This window comes from Triplophysa rosa, linkage group LG1 (assembly GCF_024868665.1).
Source record: "Triplophysa rosa linkage group LG1, Trosa_1v2, whole genome shotgun sequence".
NCBI lineage: Eukaryota > Metazoa > Chordata > Actinopteri > Cypriniformes > Nemacheilidae > Triplophysa > Triplophysa rosa.
In genome coordinates this window covers 33,811,827-33,837,014 of record NC_079890.1, presented here as the reverse complement: position 1 = coordinate 33,837,014, position 25,188 = coordinate 33,811,827, and the positions used below count along the sequence as shown (strand labels likewise).

Genomic DNA, 25,188 nt, shown 5'->3' with positions numbered 1-25,188 from the left:
CACGGAACAGCACGTTTTAAAGCGGTTTTAGAAATATTGTTCTGTAAGGCCCGTGAGCTCACCAGCTCCTGGATCTCGTCCTGGAACATGGAGTGTACGCCGATGATGAAAGGAGTCGGCGAGCTCAACACCTCCAGCAGTCGAGATGGGAGGATGGGTATGTAGGGGTAACTGCAGTCAGAACCAAAGTTAGGCAACCGTTATCATCATGTCGAATAATCAGCGGATGTTAACAGCATACTGTTCTCATTGAGCACAAAAATAGAACACTGTTGCACAAGAACCTAAAAATAAACCTATTTACAAATTAAACGAGTATCGCTTTTCGATTCCCAAGGGGATGCATTCATTCAAATGTTCTTGGGTAATTTTCATTAGACACAGCAGTTTGGTCTCTGTGCTAGACTCCAAGATATTCAACAAAGTACCTGAGATTTGCTAATGAAATGGGATTGTGAAATGGAGGTAACAAAGGGTATGTTATTCTGAATGCTGACAATGACCCACCTGTACTTGAGAGGAAACATGAGGGACTCCAAGGCACGGCAGGCCTCCCCTAACCTCTGATAGCTGGAGGAGTGGAACAAAACCTTGTGCTCCGTTAGAACGGCGCAAAAAAGGCTGAGAACGTTCTGGATTCCTGGAACAGATAATACACAAAAACCCTATTATTGTGGTTTTGAGAACAAAGGGACATTTCACTCATATATAAGAATTCAGTCATCATTTACTCATCCTTCTGTGATTAAAAACCTGCATACGACATTCTTCGGTGCACAAAAGAAGATATTTTAAGAAATGTGTCCATACAAAAGTAGTCTATGGGGTCACTAACATTCTTCAAAATATCTTCTTTTGTGTTCTGCAGAAGAAAATCATACAGATTTGGAATGATATGAGGGTGAATAAATAATCTAATAATTTTAATTTATGGGTGAATTATCTCTTTAAGTAATTTACAATTACTATCATTAAAGCTATAATAACAACAGTTTCACAGTTTTTTTTTACTTTTAAAGTAGTTCAGTACAGCACGGTAATTAAACACAGAATGAAATAAACATCCTAGAATTAACCTAATCTCTCATAAACACAAAGCAGGGGGACACATTTCAATATCTCCACACACAGCAAATACGTCACAACCGATTTCTTGCCGCACATCTATCTTGATCAAACAGCGATAATGCAAAAATGCTCCGAGAATGACAGATGTGAAATGAGACATAAACGAAACACCAAATTCTTCAGCAGGAGTCGGAGTAGCGAGCGGGCGATAAAAGTTTACAGTTCCTGTTTTTGTTTGTCATCAACATACCACAGAGGCTATTAATCACACGCTGGACAGAAATGGAGACAGCCAGCCATTAACAGACGTATCCGCCGCTCGGCGGGGTCAGCGTTTCCATTATGTCTGTGTCAAGCTCTGATACGCACCGATAAACAGGAACAAGATATGAAAATTCACATTGTGTGTCCTGTTGACCGAATACCTGAATCCAACCGATGAGCAAACAGAGGATGAAATGTTTGGGAACATCAAGTCAATTGCATACTTTTCATTCCATTCAACTACAACCGCTAGCTTTAAAAGGTCCAGAGAGCACACGTGAAACACTTAAAGAGAAAAGTGCATTACTGGATTTCTTTATGTTTTATGAGAAATGAGTGCTGCTTGTCAACACTGTGATGCTGGGATGGTTGCTATGGAGTTGATGGGATGTTCTGACAGGTTGCATACTGGCCCAAGGCAAAACTATGTCTCTATGATAATGTTGTCCCCAGCAAACACAACTAACTTTCCTGCACACTGTAGTTCCACAGAAATGACAAACATATCATACTTTGGAATGCCAGTGTCATCTCTCAACTCAAAAATTCAACAACACGTAATCTTGTTTGCGAGGCATCCAGTAAAACTCTGCGACCTTGTGGAATGTACTTATCTACTGGAAGAGCAACAGATTTCTGACCCATGCACAGAAAAAGCTGCAAAGAATAAACAGTCCGACTTATGATGGCAAACATGTTCCCTTTGCTCTACTTCTTGCAGGGCATAGGGCCGGTGCTCGGTCATCACTTCGCTCTGACCTCTTTGAAATGAAGGATAAAGTGACCTGATGATGTGCTATATATAGGCTGAAAGAGGAAACGGGTCGGTAGAGCTCCTGTCTTCCTTATTTTTATTTACACTTATTTAAAGGTCCAGTGTATAAAATGTAGCGGCATCTAGTGGTGAGGTTGCCAATTGCTACCAACGGCTCACTCCACCCCTCACCCCTCCCTTTTAAAGGGGACTCGTGGTGTATAGATTGAAATAGCTCATTTTAAGGTAATAAAAACATAACGCTTCATTATGCAAGGTCTTTCTACTGTACACCCCTGAAGACATAGTTGTGTATATTTTATTGCATTTCTGTCAAAAGATCCTCCCAAAAATTACACACAGCACCTTTAAAGCAAACAAATGTCGATTACACTAGTGATAGTAAACCTACTGTAAGAATGACAAAAGCCAGGGTCACAAGTTTGACTTCCGGTAAGGTATTAGTTTTTGATGTTGACAACAATGAAACAATTAATGTACATCAGCAGTAATAGGAAGATATTCTAATAAGAAAAGATGATTCATCTTAGATTGGTTATTGATGTTGACATAACCCTTTTGAAAAAATACATTCCAACCGAGGACAAACTGTTAGTGTGGGATTCAGAAAGATTTGATTATTGATTTATCTGTTGATTCAAAGGAAAACAATGCAGAGGAGGTACTTCCTAAACCATATCAAAGAGCTCAAAATGACATTTTTTTATTATCTTATGCAGGTCATGTGGGTATTACAGGCTTAGATGGCTAAAGAACCAGTTTAAAAAAAATTCTGTCATACTTTACTCATTCTCATGTTCCAAACCCCATATGACTATTTTTCTTTTTGAAAGAAATTTCATGATAATAACCTTTATCATGCAGTTGCAATGAATGTGAAACTGGAGCTCTCGAAAAAGGAAAGACCTATGTTGGTCATTTTAGTTTTAGGATACATCAGAAAAAAGAAAACTGTGCATTTGGAACAACATTAAAGGAACAGTCGACCCAAAAATAACAATTCTGTCATCATTTGTCTCAAGCTCACTCTCAGGTTGTTCCAAATCTGTATAAATGTCTTTGTTCTAATGAACACAGAGAAAGATATTTGGAAGAATGCTTGTAACCAAACAGTTCATTGACTTCCATAGTAGAAAAAACGATGGTACAATGGTAGTCAAAAGTGCCCCAGAAACGTTTGCTTTCCTACATTCTTCAAAATATCTTCTTTGTGTTCAACAAAACAAAGAAATTTATACAGATTTGGAGCAACTTCAGAGTGAGTAAATAAAGACAGAATCTTCATTTGTGGGTGAACTGTTCCTTTAAAATCAATCCCAAAAGCACTACAAGGCCGGGAGATTGAAAAATGACATGACTGTCTTATCACATAACCATGAACAGAGAATGCTGTTTGGGATGCTGTTTTCTACTTGTCCTTGTTGGGTCAAAGACTATGGCCGTCTTTCAACCCAACTTCTGAACTTTCTATTGGAGGACAAAGAGTAGATACTAAGGATCTTGACCGGCATCCAGAAATGCATTTTTGAAATGCATTCAAAATAATGTCAATGCAAAATATCACAAAGGTCCTAAAACCCTTTTCGTTTATTTCATGCAGAACACACAAAAAGTATTTTCAAGCAACGCTGCTCTGAGGGTCTTCTGGCATCAATCCACCTGGACGGGGGTTGTTTAGTAAGCACATTAATAATGAGAGATTTACAGAAATCCCTAAAAATGAAAAACTGCACATCAGTTATCTCACTTCTATAGTTCAAGCGTTATTTGGGTCTAAATAAATCATGCCAGAGTCTTAAAATAAAAAAGTGCAATCGCAGATCACATGACATTAAATGACATGAAACAGATTCATAACACAAGATGAAGAAATCTGACTGATGAATCGTTTTTGTTACAGATTAAACCTCATGTTTTTACTTTGTGCCACCTGTTGTGTTTGTACTCATATGGGCCGACAAAAGGCTTTGGAAAGAAACAATGTAAAGGACTGACCCACAGCTGGATTGTTTTAATACATACCATATCAGCAATAAAACCGTGCGTGTATGTGAATGACCATGTGTGTGTCTCTTCAAACGCTGTATATTTTTCTCCAGCTGAACATAGGATATCCAGAATTAAAGCATTCATTACACCAGGCCGCACATTCTTTCACAATGAGATGATTATTTTCATCTTGCGGAATGAGAAACGTGCAATTATTTTTGTTTTTGTGTGACAAAATCTGACAAACACATTTGATTGAATGCTATCAAAAGCAGGCGTGCACTCAGAAGTTGTTAAATAACTGTTTTTGTGTACTTTTGCATAAAGAACGCAAGGTACAGCCAATCACAAGTCACTTAACCGCAGAGCAGCTACATCGAGTACAAAGAAAACATTCGTCTTACATGAACAGATTTAGAAACATCAACAGACTTTAAACATTTTCAAAAGCATAAATAGTACAGCTTTGTCAGTGTAAATATATTACTGATACTTTGGTGCTCACATAAATTTAGGCCATAAGTCCAATCGAGCCTGCAAATGTGGGCAAATGCTTGTTTTTTGCATTTTCAAAATGTAAGATTAAAAAAAAGATAAATACAAAAATGTTGTAGCGAGGAAGGCGGGACGAGAGCCGTGGGGCAGGAAGGCGGGGCCGGTGGCGTGAGTGATAATGAGTATCAGCTGTACGCGCACCGGTCCCGCATGCCTCACGGGGAGCTAGGGAGCATAAGAGGACGAGCGACGGGACTGCCGATGAGAGAGGACCGGGCCCGGAAGTGTTAAGTTTTGTTTATGTTCGTGTGGCCGGCAGTCGTCCGTGAGGGGCTGCCGGCCTTTTTACTTCTGTATTATTGTTTGTTTATTTTTGAATTAAAGTTTTATGAATGTTCGCCGGTTCCCGCCTCCTTCCTTCCCTACATTGAACTGTGTTACATTGGTGCCGAAACCCGGGAGGAAGGAGGGACATGCTGTCGAAGAGCCCTCGCCGCCGAGCGGCCTCGCGGTGCTGAGGAGTTCGGGCAGCGCGGACGAGGGCGTCCGCCAGCGGCTGCCCGAGATCGTGGTGCTGGAACGATGGGATTCGGTGGGGACGGAGAGCCCGCGGCCGTGCTCCTGGGACGAGGTGGGATGGCGGCCATGGAGGGAGCTCGGGAGTGCCGGCTGCCCTCAGCCAGAAGCCATCGCCGGCCGCCAGGAGGCGGAGGAGGATCGGGCCGTCCACCGAACGTCCAGCACCACAGCATAGCACCGCGAGGAAGAGCCTCTCGGCTGGCTGAGGACCGAGCGACGGCGTGTCGGGGAACCGGACTTTTTTTTTTTCCTCTCTCCCCTCTCTCGTCCCTGTCGCTCGGGGTGCTCCCGGCTCCGTTCTCTCGTCTCGTCGGTGCGTACCCCCAGGCGCTGGGGCTCTCAAGGGAGGCCCCCCGGGGGGAGTAAGCACAGGCGCGGTGGTACCCCCCGGCCTGTGAGGGGCGATGGGGGTATGTAGCGAGGAAGGCGGGACGAGAGCCGTGGGGCAGGAAGGCGGGGCCGGTGGCGTGAGTGATAATGAGTATCAGCTGTACGCGCACCGGTCCCGCATGCCTCACAGGGAGCTAGGGAGCATAAGAGGACGAGCGACGGGACTGCCGATGAGAGAGGACCGGGCCCGGAAGTGTTAAGTTTTGTTTATGTTCGTGTGGCCGGCAGTCGTCCGTGAGGGGCTGCCGACCTTTTTACTTCTGTATTATTGTTTGTTTATTTTTGAATTAAAGTTTTATGACTGTTCGCCGGTTCCCGCCTCCTTCCTTCCCTACATTGAACTGTGTTACAAATGTATACAAGCTTCTTGTTTGTCCCACATTTGCTGTGTCAACATCATTCACTTTAGTAGGCACGGACTTAATACGTTTGTGCAAAACCTGATATTCGATTGTTAAGTGGCGACATCAATATTTGAATAAATTATGAAAAATAAATCGCTGACTGGCCATGTGGCATTTCGTGACGAAGATAAAGGTTAGGATCGGGGTTTCCGGATAGTTTTATAGCTCGCCATGAGCGTAAATTAGCATTTTTTGTTGTTTGCCTATTGCATCTTATTGAGCGTTTGGACCCGGAAACAGTATATGACCTTCCATATATGGTGGTGCGTGACGTCAGGCTTAACAAGCGGATACCTAATATTTTGTTAATATCACCAATGTTACAAATTTACATCACTATTCTAGATTTAAAACAGTATTTTACTGTAGTTGAGTGAATGAAAATGTAAAAATGCCCTGGGCATCTCTCATACACTGTAAAAACGGCAATTAAATGTTGGAAGGGCAAAAATATACAAGTTGAACCAATATTCATGTTCGGGCTTAGTTAGGAAGACATATTATTTTAAGTTAGCATAAATATATTTGAAAAACATTAAATTAATGGTTATTTTCAAATCCAGTCAACATTCAGAATGGCAAATGTTGGCTGAACTAATTAAGACAAATCTAGTCCATATGGACTTAAGACAGCTATACTGTATATTTTATGCGTTGCGCAGTAAAATGACCATAATACTGTTATTTTGCCCTGGGAAAATCGTTTTGACCGGACGTTGTGAAGGTGTTTTTCTTCATCATGGAGAGGATAATGTCATCATCCACCACTTTTATCTCATATGGACGCCCAGGATTGTTTTGTTACTGAGCTCAGCGGTGTGTTGTTTTTTTCTTAGAATGTACCAAATTGTTGATTTGGCCGCTCTTAATGTTCCTGGCATCTTTTTGACGGATTTGTAGTGTTTTTGAAATCTAACTATGGTCTGTTTCACTTGCATGGCGATCTCCCTGAACCCCATGATGTGGGTTCACAGCAACAGCTTCCAAATGCAAACACCACATGTAGAATCAACTCCAGACCTTTAACATGCTTCATTTATGACAAAATTATTTAAGGAAATGCCCATAGATGTGAATAAAACAGCTTTTTATTCAACTGTCCAATTACTTTTGGTCCCTTGAAAAAGGGGGGCGCTTCATATTAAAGAGCTGTAATTCCTAAATCCTTCAACTAATCTGGATGTGAATACACTCTAAATAAAGCTGAGAGTGTGCACTTTAAGACAATATCTATTATAAAACTGTAACTCGAAAACATATTGATACACAGCTAAAATAACAAAACATGTGCCTCTGTCCAAATATTTATGGCCCTAACTGTATGTGTGTGTACGTTTGTGAGAGTGTATATGCTATTGAATTTAAGATGTCTTTAGTCGGAAGGATCACTGCTCATTCGGGATCAATCCGCACATAAGTGCCGGAGTCACTTTCCGCCGGGTTCACACAAGTCGGGCAGCCGTTTTCTCAAGTTCACGTCAGGTAAGCGGCAGTAAATAAATGTTAATTTTAGATTAAATTAATTGACAAAGACGCAAATATTCAATGTTTTTGTGAAGATATATGTAAGGGTGTGTTATATGGTATGCGTCCGAGGGAAAGTAAAGCTTTTAGTTAAGATATAGGCCTAAGTGTTTACATTGTATGTCTGACGGAAATTACATTTTAGTCAAGGGAACGAAGTCTTTCACCCTGCTAATTAATAACACGCAATGTTTAAATCTGTATAATGAAGGTTTTAAATGTAATTTCGGCGTGTTGTATGTTTTTTTTTGTAAAGTTATGATATGGCATGTGCTTTTTCTCTCATAAGCCAAGTTGTGTAACGTTACGTTATGTTGCTGTATGGTGCTCCATTTCGATGCGACTGACAGAAATCTATTAAACTTATTGTTAAAAATAGTTAAAAGGGTAATATTAGGGTAACGTGGGCTTGTTTAGTGTGTTTTTGCCTGCGCAGTTTATTCAACTAAGATGGCATGAGGTTGAGTCATTTATTTGAGAACTTGGGTGAATTATTCCTTCATGTTATCCAACGTTATCCAACGTTATTTCCAGGTCTATGCAAAATTTAAAAGAATCACTGGAGGAATCTGCACTCAACTTTCCACAAAGCCTTGGAAGTCCGTGCTAAAGATCTGATCAGGATGTATCAATCCAGAAGAGGTGATGGTCAAGATGAGTTAAATGCTATACTAACAAGCCTACATAGACGAGGCACACATGCACACTGTTCTCAAATAAATTAATTTGTATATTTTAACCTATGTTTTCTTTATTGCAGACTACAGATATAGCCATGCATCGATGAAGGGCAGCAAGTGATTTTCTCCATAGGAATTCACTATAACAAACTCAAAATACCCATGTTTTGCGTGTTTTTCTTTTTCAATAGGCCTTTTATGTAGTTCAGAAATAAGTTTACTGTTGTATTTCAAATGTAATGTCTGTCAACAGGAGCACTAAATCATGTACGTTCAGTCTATACGAGAAGTGATTGTTATGAATTAAAAGCTATGTCTTGGTTTATTTGTGTGGTTTACTTTTTGTGACTGAAAGATTCCAGTTAATATTTTTTGGTAACAACCCCAATGTGCCATTATTTATAACTAGTTCCACAGGTTTTTCTAGTTAAAATTCCCAAATAATAAAAATTAATTGAAGTAACAGATAAAACGTGGGGTCAATACTTACATTTGAATTGACAGAATCTTTGTTGTATGTTTTCAAATATTAAACTAATTAAAAAACTGTAGTTGAATGAACTATTAAACTAGTTGAGCAAGCATACTTTTTAATATTTGAGTCAAGTTTGGGCCAACTAAAAAATAACAATTCAAGTAACACTTTGGGAACAGAAATTGAGTGAACGTAAAATTTCTGTGGAACTAGTTACTAAATAATAATTAGTTGAAACAACTTGAAATGCTATACAGTGTATGCTCGTATGACACTTCTCCACAAAATACATGTTTACAGGAAGAGACATTGAGCGGAACTGTAAAGGACAGGGCATGTCTGCATAAATTTGCCTGCCATAGATGAAATATAGATTTTCCTGTAAATACACACACTATGTGGTATACTCTGCTATTCAAACACAAATATAAGGTACTCACCTAACTGTTGGAAGAGAAGAGCTACACTCTTGCAGGTGATTGGCAGGTTGTCATTCAGAGGCGTCTGGATGAGCTGACGGTCTCCCGCTCCCAGTGAAAACAACTTCTAAAAACATAAAAAAACATTCTCGGTTCACTCACATTGTCGGCTGATAGCATATGGTGCTTTCTTAAGGCAAGGCCATGGGTTCGATTACCAGGAAACACACAAAACAACATTTACAGTATATCTTAAAGGGACAGTTCACCAAAAAATAAAAATTCTGTCATCATTCACTCACCCTCGAGTTGGTCCAAATCTGTTCTTTGTTCTGATGAACACAGAGAAAGATACTTGGAAGAATGCTTGTAACAGTTCTTAGCCACCACTGACTACCATAGTAGAAAAAATGACAATGGTAGTCAAAAGTGCCCCAGAACTGTTTGCTTTCCTACATTATTCAAAACATATTTTGTGTTCAACAGAACAAAGACATTTATAAAGCAATTTTTCCTACATGGTAGTCAATTGTGGCCAAGAACTGTTTGTTTACAAGCTTTCTTCCAAATATCTCTCTCTGTGTTCACAATAACAAAGACATTTATACAGATTTGGAACAACTTGAGGGTGAGTAAATGAAGACTTTTGTAGCTCACCTGTTTCTTTAAAAACCGGAGGGTTTTAAAGACACTCCTATGTTGTTTCTGATTTATCTACACACGTGTGCCGTCGAACTGTTGTATAAATGCAATATCGCTCTCGTTGTCGTGTATATAGTGCTCTTATATCAGCATCTGTGATAGCCTGTGGCCTCGTGCCTCTGATTATAAAAGCACTATATACACTTCTACTCGAGCGATATTGCATTACTATGCCACATGCATGTAAATATGAATAAAATATACAGTATATATTATTTTGACCAATTCTTTACAAATAGCTATGCAGAATAAACTTTTAATGGTGTGTCACATCAAATATTTTACATTTTTTAATCCATTTATAATGCCAAAAAAGCAATTTAACTAAGATTGTAAATAAAACCTAAAACCTTAGACAAAAAGTAAGGCAGTTTCTGTATTAACCAGTCATAACAGCACATCCGCTTTAAATTTCTGCTCCGCCCACAATGTAAACTTTTTTGATCATTAAGGCCTTGTTCACACTTAACTTCATTTTTGACAAGAAAAAGTTGACAATGGGGCTTTTTTAGTAAAAAAAAAAACGCTCGCAGCATTGTGGTTACAAATAGCAGCCGGCAATGTTCAGATATAGCATTTGTGTACGAAGGCAGCTTAGAGAGACAGGCTTCATAGGCAGCGTAACGGAAGTGTATTTGAATTATAAACATTTATACAAATGTATGCTCCAACGGGCGTTTCGGCCGACATTTTTATTTTTTCGAGCTTGAGCCTTCTCGACCAATCACGTTCCTCGCATGTTGTTATGGAAACGACAGGTCTCTGTCATTGCTTAGCTGTGAAAAAGGTGCTTGACGTAGGGCGTTTTTTTCAGAAAAGTTGAACTTTTTTCAACCTCAAAGACGCTCTGAGCTGCATAAAAAGTTGATGGCCTTTAAAATAGCGCTCAGGACTTTTTTTGAAAACAAGGTTTACGCTATAGGATTATAATGTAAAACAGACGCTAGCAGCTTCAAAAAAGAAGTCAAGTGTGAACACGGCCTAACATGACATTATGAAAATTCAGCGTCAAATATTCAATTCAATTCAAATATGTGCCTATGAGGTTTAATTTGGTAAAAAAAGTTGAATTTGTAAACAGTACACTATGAGGCTGAGCTAGAAGATAATTCTCAAACCTTCGTCATCGGTCATGTAGGTCTACTGCTTGTAAGACACAGAAACCATAACAGATGCAATAAGATGAACACAAGGTCAGTCTACTGAATTTAATACTGAACATGACAGATGAACACTGGTGCTGAAGCCTAAAATGACCTATGAGTCCCATGACAAATTCCTAGAGGAAGGAGTTAAAGTCACTCTAAAAGATGAATACGTTCTTCTCCTGAGGTTTATAACTCACATCTTGTTTGATCATCGGGACACCGGAGCGCAGCTGGGAAGAATAATGCTCTCTGGAGCAATTCTAAACATATTATTAAATTATATTAACAAAAATATTATGCTAGGGAATTCAAAATGGGATACTACTAAACTCTGTATTTATATATTTCCCATGAAACCAATTTGTAAATCGTTGACACAATATCTATGGCTGTGATTTAGTCATTGGGTTGGGATTTATGTGAGTGCAGTGTACAATAAAGAGAGGAGGATAGTAAAGCTGTGTTTTAAGAGAAAACACATTTTGAGGGCAAATTTGATCATAGCTGCCCTATTAAATGACTCCAACACAAATAGAATAAAGTGAGGATGCTCATGAGAGCAAAATGTTGTAATATTATGACTCTGAACAAAAATAAAGGGTTCTTTAGGTGCCCTTTAAAGCTCCTTGACCTTAAATCTCAGATGAAGACAATACATGACAGAGAACCCAAGCTTCAACCAGGACACAATCTAATCCTCTATCGTATCAAGTGTCGAAAGGGGTCGGGGTCAATAAAGATGAGGAATTCTTTGTTTAAGTAATGTCTGACCTGGGAACCTCCAGCCACTGGAACGAAGCATGTGAAGAGGTTGGCCACCAGACCTTCCAGAGGAAAGTTCAGACTGTCAACGTACACGGTGTAGATCAGTCCCAAGCAGCCCTAAGAAAAAACACAGACACTTTTTACACACACAAATACTTTTTAAAAGACATTTTTACAATTTTACACGTGGTTGCTAAGAAGATTTGATTGGTTGCTAAATGGCTGCTTACAGGGTCCTCTCCACTTAAACTCTATGTTATTCTGGTCTCTCTGGACATAGTTTGGGCTTCTTTGTTATAAATCTATGAAAATATTTGACCAGTTTTATCATTAAAACTTGAAAGGTAATACTGTCCCACTTTGCATGACAAAGTTCTATGCTCATGGTTAAGGGTTCAAATCCTTAACCATATGAACAATAGCAATAGTGATTCTTGCCTTAGCATTTACAATCACTTTCTATTTACTCAGAATAATATAAACTGCACAAACAACATAAATCTAGAACAACATTGTTATTCTGAAGAACTAATATCTGTATAAATGACAGGAAATACCAGCAAATTTGAATTTTAAGTGCCCTATTAAGTGAGCATACTGAAAAACAAAAAGAAATGGCGCGTAACTGTGAATATCTGATACTTTCCCAAATAAAACAACTACCTAATGCTTGGGAACAGCTCATGGCAAACCCACGAATGCGGGCCAAAACAAAAAAATATATAATCAAAATAAAAACTTGAAGCATGAAGCATTCTGCGTGAAACTTTGGATGGAGTGGATTTCCTGCCTCTCTGTTTCTCCAATCCCTGATCTTATTCCACCAGCAGACATAAATCTTTGACTTTAATGATTTAAGGGCTGTGACGATCAATACAGTCTTCCCAGTGGTGGTTTAAATTAACCCAAATCCATCCGCCGTTCCAGCACGAACAATCCCGCTTAGAAGTGAGCAATTCTCATGGTAGACCCCACTTAGACAGCATAACGCAGAAACAATACGGCTTATAGGTTCTTTTTTATATTGGCTTTCAACTAGATTTCAGATGCAGTTTGTTAGACCAAATTAACTCAAATTCAAGTTATACCTGACTGAGTTACTGGCCTAGTTGGCTGGTTACTTTATTAGCAACTTGACAATAATGCATGGTTGAAATTCCATTACGAATGACGTCTGACCCTGTTTTCAGTGAATCGAAGAGATGCAGATGGATTTCTGATGTAAAATCTGTATTTTAGCTACAAAGCCAGTGCTTATACTGTCAAAATTTCACACGGAAACAACTTCCAGGCCTAAAGGCACCACAAAACAAAACCAAATAAACAGGAACAATAATCACGATGTCTTGGAGAATGTGGAAATAGTGTTTTTGCATATACTATATTATTCAGTTACAGAATATTTACCAACATTGTTTGAGACATCAAAATGCTTTTATTGTTGGTAAAGAATTAAAAATACTGTGTTATAGCTTGTAAACATATTTATGGCCTGTAATTTTTCTCTTGCTGTAAAACTGAGCATCAATATATTTCATTAATATTTAATATTTTTATATACAGTGAGAAAGAAACGTAAAAACCAAAAATCAACAAAACACATGAACATTTTAAACTTTACTGAATACTGTCAAAGAGATAGTTCACCCAAAAATATTATCTAAAATCTGTCATTATAACGATCATCATTTACTCACTCTCTTGTTATTTCAAACCGGTATGACTTTCTTTCTACTGCAGAACATAAATTAAGATATTTTGAAGAATGTTTGTAACCGAACAGCGACAGTACTCGTTCACTTCTATTGTATGGACACAAAACCAATGCAAGTGAATGGGTACCGCAGCTGTTCGGTTTCACAACTTTTCAAAATATCTTCTATTTAGTTTTGTTTCTTTTTTCAAGTTTGAAATGACAGAAGTTTCATTTTTGGGTGTACTATCACTTTAACATGACGTGAAATTTACCAAAACACTTGCTAGTATTTGTGTTTTACATTACCCTAAATATTTCTGGAAAATCCAGCCTGGACACCAGAATCAGACTTTTGGGTGCAAAGACTTGAGCAGGCTGTATCAAACCATTTTCTTCTTCCTCCTCATCCTCCTCCTCCTCACCGCCGTCCCCATCTGCCTCCAGCGTCTTTGAGCCCTGAAACAGAAAGCAAACAAGCATAATTAAAAAGGCCTGGGCTAAACAAAATTCCATCCTGGTGAGGTACTCAGAATGCTGAACACGTATAGAGCGATGGTATGAGATTAGACCGGGATGTGATTCCCGGATCGGGATTCTGGGTCAAATGCAGTGTTACCGGACAAGTTCCAAGAGCATTTTTAAGGGCACAAAACGTCAAAAAGTCTCTCTTTAAACAAAATGAAAGAAACAAAATCCTCCATTTCCTCAACAGAGACGAACAGTGTGTTTGTCAGGGGATTGTGGGGACTTTTCTCTTAATTCTGTGTTATTCTATACCGATAATCATCTGAGTTGAGGAGTTGAGAGGCCGTTGGGAAACAATGCATAAATATCATATGCATGTCTAAGAATCACTGATAAAGCAAAGCTATGTAGACAGGCTTAGCGAGTACGCCGTAACCGTCACTCGGCATACCAGCTGAATCCGGAATCCTCAAAGAACCAAAAACAGAACTCAATGCATCAGATGTGATAACAGTCACGGATCTGCCAAGCAGCGCTGCCCTTTTTCAAGAAACAAGTAAAAATGATCATATAAATTGAGTTAGGGGGTCCTGCATACCTTTCGTGACGCGGCGTTGACAGAGTACTGTGCAAGGATGGAGAAAGTTAAGATAAGCTACATAATGAATCAAGGAGGGAGTCGTGCCGGGTGCACGACAACACAAGTTAAGTCAAGGTGCTGGTCTATTAATAGATTTTATTTTTGAAAATCGGCTTAGTTTTGCTTTGTTTCGGGCAAGGGTCTCTTCCCAGGGGATGAGGTGTTATTTAAACGAGCACTGTCTTGCATTACAGGCCCTGCTGGAGGGGTGGATGCGCACAAAGTCAAATTGGCTCCATGTGAGTATGGGGTGAGTAACTGTGTCAAAAGATGTAATCAGTGTAAAAATAAATACCGCTGTAATTACACCACGTACAAGGCCAAGTGACCTTACAGGACAAAAGGAGAATTAAATCAATGAATACACTAAAATGTGCTAAAACATGAGGTCAGAATCAAGCACACTAATAGATGGTTTCATCGAAGTTCATTTCCGGTCCGTGTTGATCTGTCTGGCTAGTGGCTAATAAAATAACTATTTATATTTTATTTTATTTCATTTATATTAATATTTTATTGTATGATAATTGTATTAAACAAACAATTTGTTTAATTTTATTGTATATTAATTTAATCAATAAAACAATTTGTTTAATGGGTTGTATAATTTTGTTGCATTTAAGTTTAGCCAACGGTTCTTCTACTGGTAACCCAAAATAATACGGGCTAGACATACTTTTAACTCACTAGCTAATGTAAATTACTTATTTCTTTTGATTGTTATCAGAAATAATCTACAGGGACTCTATTCTTTGCGGATGTGTACCGGAACTTAAATTTGGGCCTCAAAAGTATGTGCTGTATGCGCAATAACGTTTGTTTGAAACCGTCTATTGCTGAATGCTAAAACATGTCTTTTATACAGTACCAGACAAAAGTTTGAAAACCCTTAGGCCTGGTTTCACAGACACGGCAAAGCTTAAGCCTGGAGTCAGGACCAGGGGCGGACTGTGATGCAAAATCGGCCCTGGATTATTCGGCCCACATCGGCCCTCCACCATTTCAGTCGACCGGGGGGGGGGGATGGTTGTGTTATGTAACGTGTCATTGCATTACATGCATACGCGTCCGACTCGCTAATGCCTTCGCGTTGCGTGCATTCGCATTTATAATACGTCCCATGTGTCCATTCCGGCCCCATACGTTAGCGGCCCACCGGGAAAAGTTCCAGTACTCCAGATGACCAGTCCGCCCCGGGTCACGGCCATAGGCCGTCAGTGGGACAGCCGATCTGGACTTTGACAGGATGTTCTACCGGTCAGTCCGCCCCTGGTTAGGACTATGCCTTAGGTGAATTAAGATATGTATGTCGCTTTTATAAAAATGTCTCAGAAGAATACATTACTGGTGTGCATCTTGGGCCAAAACAACGGCACCGATATATTTTAAGTTATATTCAGTTAAGACAGATCAAACATTCATTTTAGTCTTTGACTAACCTTAAGCCTGGTCTTTGAAACCAGGCCTTAGTCTTTTTTATTTAGATAGGAATTATATTGTGACTAAACGCATTTAAAAGAAATCAAAACAATGTTATATTTCAGCATCTTCAATGTTGCCACCCTTTGACTAGAATTTGCAGAATCGTTCTCTAGGTAATTTATCATTCAGCTTCTTGAGATTTCACCCCGGAAAGCTTTTCAAAGAGTTTTAAAGGAGTTCCAAATCTATTTAGAGCTCTTATTGGCTGCTTTGTCTTCATTATTTGGTCAAAGTCATCAATTTAAAAATATTTGTAATAAAATGTTTGTTTCCTAATAAAATAAACTGATGTTGGCAACTATATTTTTGTCTACAAAAGTAATTTTAGACATTTAAGTACATGTTAAGTACAACTTGTACATATAACTTGTATACAAGTTATATGTCAAAGTTCAATATCTTAAAGAGGAAAAAATCTCTCCCCTTATATTTTTATACTTTTATATTGCTCTTCAGTAAAAAAGAAAAACATTCAAGTTTGGAACAACAATTTTTTTAATAGCCAAAAGTGATGTCCACTCTAGTACAATTGACGTTTTTGCCTTTTGTTTAAACAAACGATTAAAGATTTTTTTGAGTTGCGTAGTTGTGCATGAGACTAGAGGATCAACAAAATATTGACAACTGATTAAACTAGTCAATGTATGATTTCTTGCGTTTCTGTCATTTTTTGCATATTTTATTAAATAAATACCTTAACCTTAGTTTAGTTTTCTCCATTTTTTACCATACTTCTAATATTTTGATGCTTTACTCAAACCTGCAAATAGTGCGCAAATATGCCCTCCAGACAATACGTTTGTCACTAACGTAGCTCATACATAATTCATAATAATAGCAATACTGACGCTTATGTTAACAAACACCATTAACAAAATAAATATAAAGTGTTTGGATATAATAACAAAAAGAAACCATTTAATAACTGACAGGAATACAGTAGTTCTGCAGACTTCACTATCATCTTCAGGTAAAACAGACGTCTGGCCCCTGAGTGATCTCTCATCTGCTTCTAATAGTCTGTGTCAGGCTGAACGGTGCCCATCTTCAAACCCTTCTGTCTCACCCCTGCACTAGACTCCATTTGATTTGCTCAGGTAGTGAAAACATGCCACAAGATCCACGGCATCTTATCAGTGGGAGAACTGGATTAAAATACCCCCACAGATGGGAAACACATTTCAACCTTATTGGGAGGATTTGGTTCAATTATGGAGAAAAATACATTCCAGTGCTGCTTCTACCCATCTGACAAAAGAGAAACATCTGCAGCGTGTCTTGATCTTTACATCTTTACAAGGGGGTATGCTGGTGAGGCTTTCGGCAAGATCAAAACATCAGACAGGCTTCATGCCTGCAGACATGTTAAAAACAATGAACACAGAAGCAGACTGTAACCAGTGCGAGGTGGAATGAAGAGAACGATGGAGTTTCAAGACCACAATATACTGAAGATGCCCAGCCACAGGAGAATACAGAAAACTACATTTTCTTAAAGAAGTGATTCTCAGCCAGGGGTCACACACTTACCTTCAATGGGTACTTAAAGGGATAGTTCACTCAAAAATGAAAAAGCCTTTATGTGTAATGCATTATAAAGGGTTATGATGCATTATAATTGTTCATACTGTGTGTTGTAATACATTAAGGCCCGGTTTCACAGACAAGATTTAAAAATAATCTTAATCTTAAACTTAATCCAGGACTATGCCATAGTTAAATTAGGATATTTAAGTGGCTTTAAATGAAACGCCTTAGATAAAAACATTACTGGTGTGCATCTTGAGACAAAACAATGGCAATGACATGTTTTAAAATATGTTCGGGCAAGTTATTTTCAGTTAAAACCGCTTAAACTTTAATTTTAGTCGGGGACTAGTCCGGGCATAAATGTTGCTGTAAAGAATTATAACCCAAATAAAAATGCAAAATGTAACAATGAATTGATTAGTGTTTAGAAATGTTTTAACTGTAGTTACAATTATTCATGAGACATTACAATGCATTATAAGGTGCATTACAAGGCATAATTAATACATTAAATATACTTTTATAATGCATTATACATACAGTATATGCTTTAAGTAAAGTATTAGCGAAAATTCTTTCATTGTTTATTCACTCTTATGTCATTCCAATCCTGTATGACTTTCTTTCATCTGCAGAACACAAAAGAAGATATTTTGAAGAATGTTGGTAACCAGACAACATTGACCCCATTGACTTCCATGTATGGATAAAAACACTGAGACATTTCTCAAAATACCTTAATTTGTGTTCCACAGAAAAAAAAAGAGTCTTGAGGTTTTGAATGACACGAGGGTGAATAAATGATGATTGTTTTATTTTTAGTCAAACTATCCCTTTAAGCAGGTTATTGGGGTACTTCCAAAACGTTTCATTTTGAAGACCTTAAAAACAGACATTACGATCCAAATGTATTTGACTTAAAAAAAATAAAAAAATAAAAAATCAATGAATTATGATGCTATGATTTTTTTTAGAATGAAGTCTTGAAACTGCAAAACAAACTCTAGTGTGTAAGAGCATGGACATGAAATGTTCATAGTAACAGGAGACATAAAAGACATTAGACAGTCCAACACCCATCTACTTTTTATCTCTTAAATCAAGATCCACAACATAATGAGATGATAGGCTATCACAGTCATTAAGTGAAAGGAGCAGTAGATCACAGATGTCAGATAAGTGTATGACAGACAAACAGTGTGAAGCAGACAAAAGCAGATTGATTGAAATGTCTGGAGACAGCGAGGCAATGAGTCTCAATGTGCATCATGACACTATGAAGTGTTCTTCATGGGTGGCCTTGTCCCACAGGGCTCGGCACAGGCCACAATATAAATAAAGAAGATTATCAGTCTTCCACTGAGTACAAGAGACAAAGAATCGGAGAGAGAGATTTGACTCCCAAGAGGCCAGATAGCAGGACAGAAGCATCCAACAGCTGGAGGTCATCGTAGCTCAACGACTGTGACATGTACGTAGATGTTCCTGCCAAACAGTTTCATAACATTCTGGAACCACCAGTGTTGTCTAAATGCAAAGAAGTCTGCTGCTTTTATAAACCATTTGCACATTCTTTGCCAGTCATGAGTTGGTTTATTTGTAACTGGTCCAGTAAAGCCTGTGGCGGACTGGCTGATTCATTGTGATCTGCTAAGGAAACCCAATTACCCTTCCAGGTTGTTAAACAGTCAGAGGTCTGCTTATGGAATGAATGTGATTCACAGCATCAAAATGCTTCGTTTGTTTGTCACCATGACCGACACATCCGGAGTAGTGCATTAGGTTAACAAAATGAGAGATTGCTGATGCAAAAGTCAATAGATGTGGAATGTCTACGACATTTTTCCTTAGTAGGAAGTCTTGATCACTTCCACAGGTAAAACACTGACAACACACTATCTAGAGGGCATTGGGGATGCTTACAAGTGGCATAAACACATGAAATCAAAAGCTGTCCAAATAAATGTCGTCTGACTTGAACATTTTTAAGGAGCCTGTTGCAACATCCTAAATGATTTAAAGCTGCGGAGACCACACCACTCAATATCCACTCCTCTTTTGAGGGCATCAATCAACACCAAAACAGTGTTTCATTTGTCTACAGTGGACTGAGCTGGACTCACGCATATCATGACTTAAAATCCTTTATTCACTTTACACAACCATTCACATGGCACAGATTACTGAGATGAAAAGGATTCGATGGGGGACAAAAACACACATAAAAACACTAACAAAGTGCAAAGAGGACAAATGGAGCCACAAGCAGCAATTATGGAGGCCGAGCCTGCACAACATCGCACTAAGCACAAGTTTGGAAACACCATATGCGGGGTTTAACACCTACAGCCTTTGTGTTACAAAACCAGATTTTTATCAACTGCATCACACCACATCCAACTTCTACATGTTGAAGATGAGACATGAAAAAAAGAACTGCTTGAGGCTGCAGGGAAATAGTCTTTAACAATTTGAAAACATTTTTTGGCAAACCTGACATGAGGACCAGGGGCGGATTTAGTGATTTGGGGGCCCTAGGCAAATCCATGTATGGGGGCCCCAACTATGCGCCATTTTACTTTACAGCAGACCTTATTTTTCTTCCTCCTCGAAGCACACAACTTTTTACCCCCAGTCAAAGTGACAGGGAAAACTAAGCTTAATAAACACAGATACTCACTAATTAAACAAAAATTAAATAATGAATTGGCAAATGAAAAACATGGAAAAAAATTACATCTGGGATTACTATATACAAAGTGTGCCATCTCTCCGTGTGTTTTATGTGGATTATGACCTTTCATGCATTTACAGTAAATGTGACCAAATTTCTGTACTAGTGCGTACAGTATGAATCGTTAGCACTGTACTGACGTTATTATATTATGTCTTTATGTGCCCATCGGTCTGCGCAGCGGAGTCAAACGACCTTTCTACCTTTGAACTGGCCCTCTCCTACCAAGCGCACAGCGCTCTTTGTTTGACAGATGTTTAGGTCGTCAGTCATGATAACTGTTGTAGGTGTTCATGGAGAAATACTCACCGGCCCATTATCATTGCTCGTGGCTGGGAGAGTGCTGCATCTGGCAGGAGAGAGTTTGTGTGGGGAAAAAGCAGAGACTTTGGCAACAATCTTTTGTAAATCGTCTTTTTTCCTCTCTGCTGGTGTAGCTGCGTTTCATTGTTATTTTATTTCCCTGCGACTTCAACTTCATTTTGCAGCTAATGTACCACACAGTGACACTCTCGTTGTGGGCAGTTCTACTAATTCCGCCGCTTTGTTAACTTTCCCCAGCTAGTGTCGAACTCGTCTCGCGCAATGGAATGGTCCACTCTAATCTATAATGGGGGGAGAGAGCCTTCGTACAGATTTAATAACCTAAAACGTTTACAGGTATATCCCGACTATTTCGATGATTCCTTGGGGCTCTACGTGGCTGCAGACATTGCTTATTGGTTAAGTCCACCCTTTCCTTTTGGAGGCCCCTGGTAGCTCGGGGCCCCAGGCGATTGCCTACCTTTGCCTAATGGGTAAGTCCGCCCCTGGTGAGGACCATCCAAACTTTGACCCCAAATCTGATCCAGAAAATGTGACCAGAATCTGACTAGACTTTAAATAAATTTAGATGAGATGTGAGAAGAGAACAGGATTGTCACAATATTAAAGTTTCACTACACGATTATCATGAGCAAAATAATTCATCACAATATTATCACAATATCTATTGGAAAAGTCTTTTTTTTTAATATGCTTTTAATCAGTCATCTTTAATTTAAATCACAAGTGTAGGGAGATGGAGAGCATTTGTAACCATTGTGGCTATTTAGGCAATTTACGATATTACACAATACTAATAATCGTGGTTTTTAATATCACTCTCATTTACTGACAATACCAGTCGGTATATTGTGACACCCTAATGGTAGTGTTTTTAGAGAGTTTAAATAGTATTCCCCAAAATAGGTCAGGGGACTATTCTTATCCAGACGATCAAATGTGCCAAATTTCCAAAAAAACAACTTTCCTAAAAACAGTTCATAGAGTCAAAGCCAGAGACAGCAGAATAATAAGAAGGCCAATGAAAACAATATGGGCTACACACCTTCAGTGCCCAAATGAAACCATTTGAAAATCAATTGCTTTTGGCTCAGCTGGGTTAAACAGCTGTGCTTGTTTTATTGATTTGTGGTGCTATCAGACAGATACTTGATCTGATGAAATATGTACTCGTACTACAACGATGAGCTGTATGACCTGGTTTCAGGATGCTCCATAAATCCATGACTGTTACACTTTGTTATATGACGTCAGAAGAGATGACAGGCAGACCATCATATACTTTGTAAATATAATTAAAAAACAATACAAATGCCCAGGCAGATGCAGGGAAGAGAAGAACCCAATTGTAAAATTGGCAGAATGGGTGCTGTGGAAACAGTCGTCGTGTAATGATAAATAAAGATGTTAGGAGGATTGAAGAATGCCATTTTGATCCTGTCGTAAGGCCCTCTGTAATAAATTACGTATGGCTGATAACATTTTATTGGCTGTTGGCAATCATTTCTGTTTATCTGTCCAACTGATATTTTTATTATTTTTATATTCTAGCATAAGTGTGTCGAATTTTAACTTCCTCGTTAAAATCAAATGCTTTGAGATTATCCGTTTTTAGCCTCCCCTGTGAGCAGAATTGGATTCAATTTGGCACGTCTTCTCACATAGTCCTTGTGATTTTTGTTAAGATCTTTAGAAGAGTTGAAAAATTAACATGGGCCACGGCAAAATATTATTTGGCTCACATCTGCCCAAAGGATTTTCAATATTCCAAGAAAAACTATCAATAGTCTAAAAATAAATAAATAATTTGCGTGAACTGAACCAATGACCGAGAACAAGTTGAAAAAAAAACATTTTTGCAAATTAAAAATGGCGGAAATTTGAACTGGCTGAACTGCTTCAACAAGCCTAAGACTTCACACTGATGTTTAACATGTAGATGGACACATTAGTGACGGCCATCAGTGATGTTATTGTCCAGAATTTCAAAGGCACCACGGGGGCATCTCACACTTTAATTCAGTATTCGGTTTAATTTGGGACTGTCCAACCAAGTGTGTTGTCTGTGCTTTACAGTCTCAAGCATGGACTTTCAGGTAAAAAAAAACTAGCAGCAGTGAAAAAAACACAGTTCCATCATATGAGCAGCCGGGACCCCTGACAAGAGCTTGGAATGAAAATATGGCCTCATTTTCACCTGCAAATTGACCTCTGCCTCAAAGAACGTCAGACAGGAGCAGTAGTGTCGTTCTGAATCAATGTCTGTCAGCACCACTGTGAAGAAGGTTGGGGGCTTCCTCTCGCGAGACAGGCTCCATCCACCAGGCTGGCAAAACTGTCAAAGCACAAAAGAAAAACAAACATGAGATTTGGCTGTACTCTAACATTACCAGAACATCCAATCAGAGAACAAAAGCCACTGGTACGTTTGGATTACTACAGGAAGTGACATCATTGCATGCAGGAATTTGAGGTTGTTGAAAATCATTTAGAACACCTGGTAATGTTTTCAGAGGGCTTACAAGAAATGCGGTATGAGGCTGATGCGATACGTCAGTACTAACAGGGCAACGGTGTGTGATCGTGTGCAGGATGTGCCACTTCAGTTAGTACATCCTCTCATCAGAGGACAGGAAACGCCACTGAGCTCATTCCTTCAGTATCTCCTCTCACTTACACAAGAAGATCTAATTCAAAACAAATCTGGAGAATGTATTTGCAAGCTAACTGTAAGTGTGATGGATATTGTTAGAGAAAACCATTAAGAAAACTCTGAGTGAAAAATATGTTTTCATTAATTAAAACTGAATTAAATTGTGTTTTAATAACAAAAATAATTCTAAAAATAAAATTTTATTTAAATTGCACCTGCAATTACAATTGCATAAACAATGTTAAACGATGAATGTCTACAATTATTACTAGGGATGTAACAATATAAAAATTTCACTGTATGATAATACCTCGGTATAAAGTCGGCGGTGCGGTATTTATTGCAACATTAAAAATGACAAGTGATGACTTGGAAACGTGCCATAAGCATCCTCTGTTCTTTATCCTCTAATCATAACTGTTGCTTAGAGGTATGAGTTATAGTATGAGATGGGTCAAATGGCCTAAAAATCCCTTTTATAAAATAAAATAATTGCCCCAGATGGACCTTACCAAAGGTAACATCTATTGTTTTTTCTCATTTTCTTTATGTTAGGCCCGGAAGACCTATCATTTCATACAGTCATGTGACCACGATAATATTTAGACAATTTTGCTATTGTGATAACACGATATCGATAATATTGTTATATATAATACTGTTTTTATAAGGTATCATGTTTGATATTTAACAAATTAACACTTTGCTTAAAGGTCCAGTGAAGGAAATTTAGTGGCATCTAATGGTGTGGTTGCGAACTGCAACCAATGGCTCACTCCACCCCTCCCTTTTCGAAGCACTACGGTGGCTGACACAGGACTAAGATGTTGTCATGTTTAAGATTATTTGGCGAAGGAGATGACCTACAGTATTTATGAAACGCGCTCTGTAAAACTGTTTGTCCGTTTAGGGCTACTGTAGAAACAACATGGCGAATTCCATGTAAGGAGACCTGCAGTGTATGTAGATATAAATTGCTCATTCTAAGGTAATAAAAACATAACTCTTCATTATGTAAGGTCTTTATGCACCTCTGAAAACAGTTATGTATATTATATTGGATTTCTGTTAATAGATCCTCCAAAACAATTACACACTGAACCTTTAAGAATTGGGTACCCAACTGAAAAATTTTACTAGTCAACCTCACTCATCATCTGGTCAAGTGACTATAGTAGGTGTTAACAGCTTCCGAAAGAAAGCTAGGGACAAGAGATAAAAAGTGGGTGGAAAGAGATGATTAAGGTTTACAGGACAAGGAACAGGAGAGAGGGACACAGAGACTGAGAGAGAGAAGGGGAGAGGGAGAGATACAGAGTGTGCTGGTTTGACCTCAGGGCTTGAACCAGGATGTTACCATCCCCCTGCAGCCACAATAGAAGGCAGGAAATCTGGAACGCATGCAGGCGAAGACGGAAGAGTGGGATGCTTCTTTCCCTTGTCAGATTGGGACAGCGTCCAGGAAAATGACAGAAAAATATAAAAATATTCAAAGTATGCGATAAATATCCAGCCAACACCAGATAAACAATCAGAGTGCGTACGTGGGCTGATGATGTGGGACAGCAATGTCACACTGTCCCAATGTGGACTTCAGTCCATATAGAGTCATGACGCCATATTGGATTTTAAATGACAGAGGCTGTGAGAGAAGGTGTAAAAAGAAAACAAGGAAAACTTTTACGTTTACGTTAAAGGTGCTGTGTAATGTTTTGGATGATCTATTGACATAAGTGCAATATAATATACATAACTATGTCTTCAGGGGTGTATAAAGACCTTACATAATGAAGAGTTATGTTTTTATTACCTTATTTCTATCTACATACACTGCAGGTCCCTCTACATGGAATTCACCATGTTGTTTCTACAGTAGCCCTAAACGGACAAACTGCTCTAGAGAGCGCATTTTGTAAATCACCGTAGCGCTTCAAAAGGTAGGGGTGGAGCGAGCCGTTGGTTGCAATTTGCAACCTCACCACTACAT

At 38.6% G+C, this 25,188-nt stretch overlaps 1 protein-coding gene across 2 annotated transcripts in view; it reads right to left on the bottom strand.

The window, feature by feature from the left end:
- Positions 1-25,188, bottom strand: part of sbf2 (SET binding factor 2) — a 119,413-nt gene that overhangs the window by 60,403 nt on the left and 33,822 nt on the right. For both annotated transcript variants that reach the window (XM_057333788.1, XM_057333798.1), the window contains exons 3-8: positions 22,746-22,883; positions 13,680-13,829; positions 11,684-11,794; positions 9,084-9,189; positions 508-640; positions 63-171 (exon numbers count right to left, since the gene is read on the bottom strand). In XM_057333788.1, the coding sequence (XP_057189771.1) occupies positions 63-171; positions 508-640; positions 9,084-9,189; positions 11,684-11,794; positions 13,680-13,829; positions 22,746-22,883 (747 nt within the window). The remainder of the gene's footprint in view (positions 1-62; positions 172-507; positions 641-9,083; positions 9,190-11,683; positions 11,795-13,679; positions 13,830-22,745; positions 22,884-25,188) is intronic.